The following is an 11,278-nucleotide window of genomic DNA, read 5'->3' as shown; positions in this document are numbered from 1 at the left end:
TCCTGTTGCCGTAGCAATAGTCAGGCGTACCTCAGATTCCTGGACTGGAGACTGCATCTTGGTACCTGTCTGTGAGCAGGATTCATGTCACCATTCACCATGAAGTGAGGTCACACCCGGTCCCTTTCCCACAATCCTTGGTTGGTAGCACTATGGTGGTGATTTGACTTACATCGCACACTTAATGCTCTGAGTCTCTCTATCCGGGTCCCACAGGACTCCTTGTTATCCCCAGCATCCACCCAATGCTTCTGCAACAGTAGGAGACCCAGGAGTCTCAGTGAGTCTCCTGATTGTTAATGTGATTCGTTCAAGTGCTGCCTCTCAGGGGGCTCGGGAGACGAGTCCTCTCCAATTGACCCTGAAGACCCACCCCAAGCTGCAAGAACCCTCATATATGAATTTCTCGACTTCTTGAAGAAGGGGAGTAAAGGTGGAGGGAAAAAACAGAGCATATAATTTGCCTGGAACATTCTCTCCTGGTCCCTACACTGTGACTTCTCAGCAAGCACTGACCCAATCAAAGACCAGCAAATACTGCCAGTCACAACAGACCTAACCCATGAACATTACCCGCTGCACTCCTGAGTGCTTGCAGGGAAATTGCACTGTGACATTCATGCACAACATGAGACCAGGTCTTTGTCACATTCTCCGCTCTGTGGGAGAGGTCCTTTCAAAAAGAGCGTGCACCGCCTTCCCAATGGTAGACTCAGAAAAAAAGGGTATAAGAAATGTGTCAGTGTCAGTAGCACAGGAGGCAGGCATAGGACTAGCTGGGAAGACAATAAAAGTCACAAATGCTGCCACTAAAGACCATAAATGACTCCCTCCTGTCCTTATGTCTGATTTGATTACACAACATTTTTTGCCGCTTAGCCTGTGCTCCTGTCCTGGGAATCTTCATCCAGCTCTCTCCTCCTCCTTCTACAACCTTCTGCTAATTTTCTCTGACTATACTCTTGAACTTCTCCATATAGAACTATTATATTTTATTTATTTATAAAGGAATTGCAAAGCGTGAGCTAATTAAATCTGTGCCTAAGCAAGGAATGTAGGGAGTCGGACACATCAGCGGCAAACCACAAAGTACATTTTGAGGAAAAAAAAGGATGTGTATTGCAAGAGGGTGACTTAGACGGACTGATGATGAAATATGTTCACAACACTTTTTACCTCTCAACCAATCACATCACGGCTATTACAACAAATCAGATTCATATCAATGTGACTGTTGGCCAGTCAGAACTAACTTTCGCGATGAGACTTGAGTAATAAGGAATGGAAGGATAACACTTTTTATGTTTCAGATGCCGAGCCTCTAAATAAGATAGAGCATGATTTTCATGTTTTTATTAGGAAAAATATGATGCCTTGATAAGTTAATTAAAATGCTGTAAATACAGCACCTTCTGTACAATATCCACTGTGGCTTTACAGATTCACAATGTTCACAGTCCACATCCTTTAAAAGGCAAAATAAATATTGGAAAAAATACAGACTAAAATGAACCTAATCGATAATCCTTGGATTATCCTTGGATCCCTCAAGTCACCAAACAGTTGCAGAGTTCCACCAGTGGAGGTATTTGTAGTATCACTGACTTGGACAACGTCCCACTCAGCCCAGCAGGTGCCCATGTAAGTGAATGTCTGGACCACCTCATCAACAACCGCTGGAGCTAGGATTTAACTCATGGTTTAGACCTGGTTGACAGATTTGTTCGTTTGCTCATTGGACAAACTTTTATTCCCAATTGTTCCTTCCAATCAGATGTCATTCTGGGATTCTGCGCTCAGCTCAATATGAACTATGCGCCTCCGTGAAGCAGGAAGTGGGGGCAAAGCTTCATTGGGTAGCACTTCCTCATAAGCTCAAGGTTATAATGTTTCTCTCTCTCCTCACTAGGGGCTGCTGGTTTTTTCACCACCTCATAAGTCTGTATATTGTTTGAATGGTGTCAGCTTTATGGAGAAGATTAAATTGTTTATATTGCATGTTCTCAGGCTTAATTCTTCAATCTTGCCAAACCTTTTGTATGTATCTTTGGCACTTTTTCAAACTTCAGCAGCATTTGAAATTTCAACCTCAAGATGTGAAGTGTAGAGAGTCTATGATCCCAGCACTTCTGGCACTGCCTGAGAAAGGCCCCAGTGCCAGACAGCACGCAACACCAAACATTCTCAACTACCTGCAGTACACGCTGCATTCAGGTGGCACAACGGAGAGGATATCTTCCCTGTACCGGTGAGTCCCCGAGTGTTGGACCTCAGCTGGAGTGATACGCATTGTCTTACACAGTAGACATTTCAGACGTCCTATAAAGCTTTCTTGTCCTGGTGGCTCAGAGCCTGTGACACACAGTAAGGAATGATCCCAACGACAACAAGTGGCACAGCTGCACTCTTACAGAACGACAACACGTAGAACAGCAACTCCACCTTGGCCGGTGGTTTGAAGGAGTCGAAGAGGTGGAGGACGATGAGGGAGGAGACGATGCAGTACAGACGGAAAGTGACCTGTGCCCCTTGCTTCCCTTGGCAGCTCTCCTGGTACATACGTGAGTTGAGAGCCAGCCCCAGACCACAGAAGATCCCCAGGTTCCTGAGCAGGCCAGCGAAGGGGGTGGTGTCAATGTGGATCCACTCAGGCTTGGAGCACCAGCGTTTCGCTTTCTCCAGTGTCCAGAGAAGGTCTACTCCCAGGGCTTTCAGAATGAGGTAGAATCCCAGGGCGAAGACGAAGAGGAAGAGGGTGGTGGAGAGGTATTTCTTCAAGCTTGTCTTGTAGATGGAAGGGATGTGGTGGAAAGCTTCGGCAACGGCCATCCCTGTAAACGCAAAAGAAAAGAACAAATGGTATGAATATTTTTAAAGATATTTATGGAAAATGGCAAGACTCAGAGAAGAACACTTGCTCAAAATAACCAAAAGCAAAACTTACATTAACATATATACCAGAATGAATCCCAAGGATCATAAAAATCAGACTTCATAAGACTATTGAGTAACACAATACGTTACACCAAAGCGTATGCACTAGAATATCATGGATCTCTTCTGCTTTGTGCCTGGCCACAACTGTCTGATCTTGCAAACACATATCAACCTGATTATTATTATGGTCTCTAAAGGCATTTCGGAATAGTGTTTGCTATTCCAAGCGAAACTATTCACCCCACTGCTTGCTCCTGCTTACGCTGATTAGTGGTACCCCAGTATACAAAGGTAAGGCGGAAGAGGAACATTCATAATACTAACCTGAAATGACTCCGGTGATCACTTGGTGAGGAAAGTGAGCCGCGAGGAATATCCTGGACAAGCAAACACAGATCTGAACCACCCAGAATCCTGTCCAGACCACACTGCGGAGACACCTGGAACACAAGAAGGGCAAAACATTAAGTTAAAGCGTACTAGGCAATGTAGTAATCAGAATTTTGCAAACAGAATATAAACTAGCACATGGGTAGTTAGGGTAAGGAAGGTTCAAACTTGCATTAAGGATTGCAAAGGTAGCAGGAGAAGCCCCTCATGACCATGTTTGCCAGCAGCTGTTGAGAACCTCATTACAGGTGTATTTGGGATACCAACAGGGAATATGTCCAGGAAAAACATATACCACAGGGTAGGACAATCCCTGTAGCAACATTCCATGTGATTCTGTGTTTTTAGGAAAATGACTTATCTTTGCCTAAGCACAAGCAACTTGATTGCCAGTACTTTAGGAGGAGGTAATAAAGAAAAAACACTGGCAAAGCCATTAGCTCAAGTGCTGGCTGCTTTCCTTTGACTTAGTAATTGCTTGTTTTGTATTTTTTTTGGGGGGGGGTGAGTTTTAAAACATACACCATGTCATAGTATCCCTGACATTGAAAGGAACTACTTTTGGTGCGTTACTACTTCTTGTAAAATGGAAGAATGTGGTCACTCATAGCCATTGCCTGAAGTGTGCTTAACTACTGCCCCACGCTGTATGCTGTAGTGGGAGGAAGAAAATGTGAATAACATCAAAGGGTCTTTGCTAACATCAGACCGCATGGCTCACTCAGTCAGCCAAATGATGGTCTCCCTTTGTCTCTGCCTCGCTGTTCAAGAAGTTGTCCACTCTTGTTGTCATCTACTGGTCTACAAGACAATGTCTCCACTTGTAATGGGCAGGACAGCTCTGAAAACAGTAGGTCTTCTCTTGTTCAATCAAGAGAACAGATATTCCACAGACCAATAAGCTAAATAAGAGATATTCTGCCTACACAGGATGGGAAAAACGCAGGTAATGAGAAAACAAAAATCAATGATTGATTTATGTTACCCGTGGTGATGAATGGCTCTAGATTAAAATGGCCTCAAAGCGATTGATTGGTGCCTGACTTTGAGAAAGCATAAAGAGAATTTTAGCCCCAAAATTGTTTGCTCTATAGAAGGTGTTTAGACTAAATGTAAAGACAAGACTTGGACATAGTGTGATATCTTTTTAGCTGCTCTTTGTCACCCTAATGAACTCTGCAGTCTCAAAGTACCCCCTTCAGATGCCCCACATGCCACCTCGCTTGCTTTTCATCACTCACCAGTTCTTGAACGTGGGTGGGTTCTTCTTCAGCATGATGGACAGAAGCGAAGTCACCATCACGTAGTAAACTCCAGCGGCTCCCATAGCGTGGCCAGAGGGACTTCCTGTGGAAGTGAAACAGGAGATGCTATAAATGCCAGGTCCATTGGGTGGTGATGTGATCATTGTGATCCAGGATCATAGCAAGACCACTAAACTCTGACATATGTCACACAGGAGCTACACTGAAGTTCCTTCATTAATTTATGGGAAACGATGAGAGGCTGGAACCCCACCATCAGCTGGTCAAGCTTAAAGTCAGATCTCTCTGGGATGATGATCCTACTTTGAGTATGCATACTTCTTTTCCTCTGCTACCCGTACTAGGTGCTCCAGTTTCTGTTTGATTTATCAATGGGACTGGGCTTACCCAGACAAGGATTAATAAAATCTAGTGCAAATTTTTATGAAATATGTGCATTGTGCTTAAATTGGGCCTCCAGTGCATTTTTTGTAAGGGTGCCCACAAGGGCGCGCAAACTCTTCAGGGGCACAATTATTCAGGTCATAATGGTAAAATTTCATTTTTTTTGCCTTCAATTTCCGACGGACATAATAATAACAGTCAAACACAGCTCACACTCATCCTAGAGAATTTGAGTATTTATTAGGGGTATTCATGTTTCTAATCCAATCGTTGGACAGACCAACTCATGTTGTAAGTAAAGACATTAGCAGCTTAGGTGGGTACATTTTATGGTATTGTAGAGTCATGATAGGTGTAGGACAGCAAAAACAACAACATCTAATTGGCCACCAGATATTTTTTACATATAACCCACATTTATATGGAAATGCTTGGCTTTTAGGGATGGAAGTTACCAGGCACGGGTTGTGTCCGGACAGCACATTGTCAGCCCTATTGACACTTAAGAGAGAACAGGTGAACTTTGCGGGCACTCTAGAACTCAGGAAGGTGAAGACTACACGCTCATTACAAGAGAATGCATGCCAGAGGAAGGCCCAGCCTGGACTGATGGATATAAATCAGAAAGAAGGACAAGATGGCCATGGTTCGCCTGGAAAATGGTGCTTGGCTGGGCTCAGAGGAGGAACGGTGGTAAGGTGTTAAGCGAGTTACTGAGGGACAGTCTTGTGGATAACCGAAGTAAGTTTTTATAGGCAGTCAACCAGCCAGTTAGGAAGCGGTGGGTTTATGTGTCGACACCAGTTTGAGGACAGGAACGTTGATTGTTAAGAGACTTTGATTACTGTGAGTAGCTGGCTAGCAAGAATTTATAGTAGTCATGCATAGTCATGACCACAGCATTAATGAGTGACTTAGCGGTCTGGAAGGGGCTGGAGGAGTAGATATTTCTGAGATTCAATCCCAGGGACATTGGTGCGCTAGTGCTGATTAAGGATTATAGTTGCACTTTGGAGTTGGACAGTGTATTTTTGGAAACAAAGGATCCCTAAGCTACGTCACTATCATCATTTTCCTGTGTGGCCGAATGTATTTATTGAAATCCCACACTTCAGGCTGTGTTTCAGGTAACGAATACGTAATCATTGACTCAAGTGAATAAGCAATCGTGCAAGTGTGGACATTTAGTTGACTTCTCATGAGGAGACATTTAATGAAGTAGTTGAAACATATGTATTCAATTATAATGGATGATAACTAAATAATACATGTGAACACAGCTATCTGTGAGAAAAAAATGTATATTTATAAGCAAGTAGGGGTCTCTTGTTACATAAAGTAGTCTAGTCCAGTCCTAACAATTTTTCAAATTAATAATTTCCAAAAGCCTTGTTCCTTTTCTCTGTAGATCAGTGGTTATCTAAGAGATTAGAAACTACATACAAATTATATATTTTTTCATAAGAACTCACGTGCTTACCTGGACCGGTCTCGCAGGTGACCGGGTACTGCTCGATGACCGGCGCTGACGTGTTGTTGTAATAATCGGTGTCGTGAACCCACCAGTACGGTCTCTGCCCAAACAGGATCCTGCAAATTTAAATTGAGGGATTAATGGTAGACAGAGACTAAAGTCAAACAACAAGAGTTTCAGCTGTCATGCACACAGGTATTAGTTAATAAGATAACTAAATCGGTTGAGATTCCCATACAGTGATTTTTTTTCTTGCTCCACCTTAGAGCACCCACTGACTTCCAGAAGCTCCCATTAAACAGAAGGTGTTTGCAGGAGACGGACAGTGATACAGTGAGACAGTAATAGCTCTGTCCTACAGCGGCCATGACACATGGTAACCCTGGTCCAAGCAAGCAGAGATTTCTATCTTGCATATGTGTAGGGCTGTGTGTAAAAGGCTGAGATTGCAGCACTGAAAGGAAAGAACCTTTTCACAGAAGTCAGCCTGGCTATGTCAGGTACACCAACAAAGACCCAAAGGGAAGAAGCGCTGTGCCGCCAATCCTGCTGTCATAATGCACTGGAGAGAGGCTTGATTTATTCACAGGGACACTCCTTATGTCCTATTTAAAGAAACAATGAGGTGGCCCAGATGTAAGTCGACGTTCTGATGAAGCTGTGGGATCAATTAAACCTTTACAGTGACTTGTCACTTGTGCCACTAGGCTGATTCAAGGGATTCTGGACCCATATAAACGGGCCATTTTGCAGCCTACTCTACTCCATAAAGCAATGGGCTACAAATACACTTTGAATACTACTTGATAGTAGTGTAGTAATTCGAGATGCTAAAAGTACCAACCACAAATTACATTTGTGCGCGATGGATGCACATTTTTTGTTTTCATCGATGATCCGTACACATGGTCAAGGGACACTTTGGGCTATTTTTATATTTTTCCAATTTTTCACTTTCAATGACCAACAGCTTAAGGCTTGTTGCAGAGCAGAAATTGCAGGTCAGCTCCAACCTGGATGCAATGAAAAAACCTTCACAATAATATGTTGCTTGCAGTACCCCTAAGATTTAAATAAAGCCGTGAACCGTGGTACTGCTTTCTCTGTATCATTTCTCCCCTGTGAACCTAGGTGTATGTTGCATTGTCTTGATCAACTTTTATTAAAGACATAGAGATGACTAAAGTCCCTTGCATTTTGAAAAAATAACAATATGATATTTCAAAAGTGGTCTATTTTCTGCTTTACTTCAAAGGACTTTCGGGTATCAATTTCATTGATTTAAATTTTTCATAAATTTAGAAACCAATAAGCTGTTTTTTGATGGAGCAAGCAAGCTTATCTTGCAAAATTCTAAACCAAGGGCTACATTTGGACTCCGGTACAGATCTTTAAATGCCTCAGAATAGAAATATTCTAATATTCTTATGGGACAATTGCTTCTTAGAAGATGGATTTATAGAACAATTTCTTCTTAAAAGTCAGCATTTAACATCAAATCAGATGGCAATCTCTTAAAGAATGATGAGCCCATCACCTACTTTAAAAGTCTAGTCAGTTTAACAGTTAGTTGTTGCTTTATCGTGTAATAAGATCATTAGATTACTTGCAGTTGCCAATGTTTCACATCCGTTTACATTACACAAACACAGCTGTACAATATTCAACAATGCACATGGAGCCACTAAAAACTATGAAGCCCCAATAATGTCATATTTAAACTGCTGTAAAAGTCTAGTGAAAACGTATAATACCTCTGGAGTCTCAGGGATTTAAAATGGGAGTAGTTTACTTCCTATCTTTCATAGTGGGTGTGAAATGATTTCTTAGGAGAGTACAAAAGTATTTCTCTATCATGCAAGTAAATACCTACAAATATGTTTTACATGTTAACCCATTGCTGTTTTTGCATTTAAGTAGCTTGTGGTGCATTATTAGTTGTGGGAAATTCGGGTGCAATAAAAGGTGTGTTTTGCACCTTAACGTCCCTCTTCAGATCGGCAGCAAAAAATGTAGAGCGCCCTCGTCTGGCATCTGACTGCGGATGTCACTCAGTTGGTCTTATCACTAGAGAGGTGTGGGCGGAGGCGGCAGTGTTCGATGTGTCTGTTGCTGTCTGTTTTTGTCTGTTGTGTATACCTGCCCCGTTATAAGGAGTAAAACAGACTAGTACACCTCCTATCTGGTGGGCAGGTAACACCCCTACATTCATTCCCACTACAGTGCAAACAAAATTGACAAGAAATTCTCCTTTTTTCAATATGTTTATTCTATGTGGTGACATACAACTATGACTGAGGTACCACAAAAAACAAATAAAAGAGGTAGTCTGTCCTTCTGAAAGCCTTACCTCAAGAGCAGGGGCACGACATTGACACCTGGCGCCAAATGTCTATAATACACCCAGTACCACCACACTCAAGAACAGACCAGAACGAAAGAACGAAAATAGATCTGGTTAGAAGACTCCCTTAGTGCAATGGCCCAGGGCTTGATTCCAAAGCACTGGTAGCACAAAGCACACAACAGCTAGCGATAAGCATGTCGGTATGGTGTTCAGTATAGATACACTTATTGAATGCAGCTGATACAGAGCAAAAACTATTTGCCCAAGACCAAAGGCTTCTCAGTAGGGCTCAGAAACCCTGCAGGTGATACAGAGCAAAAACTCTTTGCCCAAGACCATAGGCTTCTCAGTAGGGCTCAGAAACCCTGAGGACCCTTGCTCAACAAATCTACACTACAGTTCGACATGTTTCTACAAAGAGTGTTAAACTTTAAATAAGCCATATTCAGGATTCCTCCCCATCATCCTGGCTACAGGAAGTGAGTACCTCACTCCAGTCAATTATCCTTCAGTGACAATGTATGCTGGTACCTCTAGTACTCACTGATGTCCGACTGCGATACTTTCTTACATTGAATTAGAAAAGCATGGACTAAAGGACTGATGCAAGCTTCTCCCATTGTAGGTTAGTTTTGTTCTTGAAACCTTGCCTTTGTAGAAGAAAAGTGAAAATGTATCTTCTCTGGAAGTAAGGGCTAATCTCAAGACCCAAATCTCGCAATAACATGGAATCTAGGATAATCTTTTGCTTTCACAATAACAATGCACAATCTTTGAGCAATGACTACTGTAAGCAAAAAATAATGATACAAGAATTCACAAATGAACCCACAAAACACTCATAGATCTGGACTTAAGGATTGGTCATGGCTGCCCGGCGACTAGGCATACATGTTTTTCGCAGAGTTTACGTTTCTAAATTCATAGCATGAAGCCGAGTCCTGAGACGGTGGTGGAATATTATCCACAATGCATATTGTTCTCAAAATGTTCAGTCTTTTAGGTTGGTATTGATTCTACCAAATTTCCCCATCGCCGGGGCTCGGTTAACTTATTTCAGGTAGATGTCGGGTCAGAATCGGTAGCAGGTAGACTGCCTTTTGTTCATGGTGACGTGGTATGAAACAACGGAAAATGACACAAAATGGAAGGCCACCATAATGTTAATTTCACGATATCATGATGCTTGAATAATATGGTCAAAATGACATGGACCAAAAAAACAACAAGACATGCATATATAGTAGTTTTAGGTTTACTTTACTTAACTCCACATCTGTGTACTATGAAGATATATGCATCAAGGTACATAGATGTGGAGTTAAGAATGATAAATCTATAGCTATACACTATATTTTTATCTTCTTTATTTTGGCCACAATATTTTAGTAGTATGATGTTTCTGTAGTTGATATTTCAAAATATAAAACCACAAATATTCTCTGTATATGATTGAGATATCTATAAGCTCCACAATATAATACATTTTGAACCCTTTATGAATGAAATATTTTCAGTGGGGTCTGTCCCTAATTAGAGTTGGGAAGGGCCAACCACACCTATAAATGAAGGAAACCCCCCAGCTGGGGTTGCCAGGCAAGCCTGGCAATGAAGGAAGAAGGGAGGGGAATGTCAAACCGTCTGTGAAGCCAACATCTTCTACCAGCCCTGAACTGGGATGAGTTAACAGCTCCATGATCCCGCGGACAGAGTACTCACCATTTGAAGACGAGGTTGAGCCAGTCGCCGATGACGGCCACCCAGATGAGCTTGATGCCCACCGCCTCGCACAGGTGGAACCAGATGGGGAAGAAGACGAAGAAGGTGTTGCGGAGGTCGGCGGCGAAGGAGACGAACATGAACCAGTCCTGGGAGCTCTTGTAGTTCACCTGGAGGTACTGCACCATCTGCGCCCCGGAGTCGTGGAGGAGGTCCATGCTGGTCTCCATGCTAGCGCTATAGATAGACCTTTCGGGCTGGTGGGGCTCTGTCGATATCTCTCTGTCGCCTCTGCTGACCCTGCACTGCTCCAGCTCTGCACTGCTGCTCCCTTTATACCATCCAGACCTCTTGTTTGCCGTTCAGTGATGTCACGGCCAATGATCTTTGGACCCAAAAAAACACTTTCAACAGAATGAAGAAAACAGCCAAAGGCTGGAACGTCGACGTAGGTGGCGCACACGTACGGAGACGACCTTGTGTGAAAAAAACACCTGCTCACCACACGCTGCACCTGTGGCGCAGTAACCCCTTGTCTCTCGGGTTTCACGTGAAGGGCATTTTTATTGATTGTGAAATAACCTGTAAAAGCACCTGCCATAAACATGCTTTGGTCTCCTAGTGCATGTTATCGATCACAGAATGCTGAGGGAAGGAAGTCTGTGCACAGGTGTACAAAGTTAGGATAAGTTTCGTTTCCACTGAAAAAATTTGTGGAGTATTCTTTAAAACTTTATAATCCTCGTGAAGTTTTCAAAAGGT

General features: G+C 42.7%; 1 protein-coding gene across 1 annotated transcript; it reads right to left on the bottom strand.

Moving 5' to 3' along the window:
• Window positions 1-1,338: 1,338 nt before the first annotated feature.
• On the bottom strand, window positions 1,339-10,819 carry LOC144755930 (glucose-6-phosphatase catalytic subunit 1-like). The gene is made up of 5 exons (XM_078645332.1): window positions 10,517-10,819; window positions 6,457-6,566; window positions 4,569-4,674; window positions 3,262-3,377; window positions 1,339-2,831 (listed from the first exon to the last, which is right to left on the bottom strand). Exons 1-5 carry the CDS (start codon window positions 10,744-10,746, stop codon window positions 2,320-2,322), a joined length of 1,074 nt encoding a protein of 357 aa, XP_078501458.1. The 5' UTR covers window positions 10,747-10,819; the 3' UTR covers window positions 1,339-2,319.
• Between the last annotated feature and the right edge of the window lie 459 nt (window positions 10,820-11,278).

Source organism: Lissotriton helveticus, chromosome 5_1 (assembly GCF_964261635.1).
Source record: "Lissotriton helveticus chromosome 5_1, aLisHel1.1, whole genome shotgun sequence".
In the NCBI taxonomy this organism is placed as follows: domain Eukaryota; kingdom Metazoa; phylum Chordata; class Amphibia; order Caudata; family Salamandridae; genus Lissotriton; species Lissotriton helveticus.
This window is presented reverse-complemented; position numbering and strand designations above follow the sequence as displayed.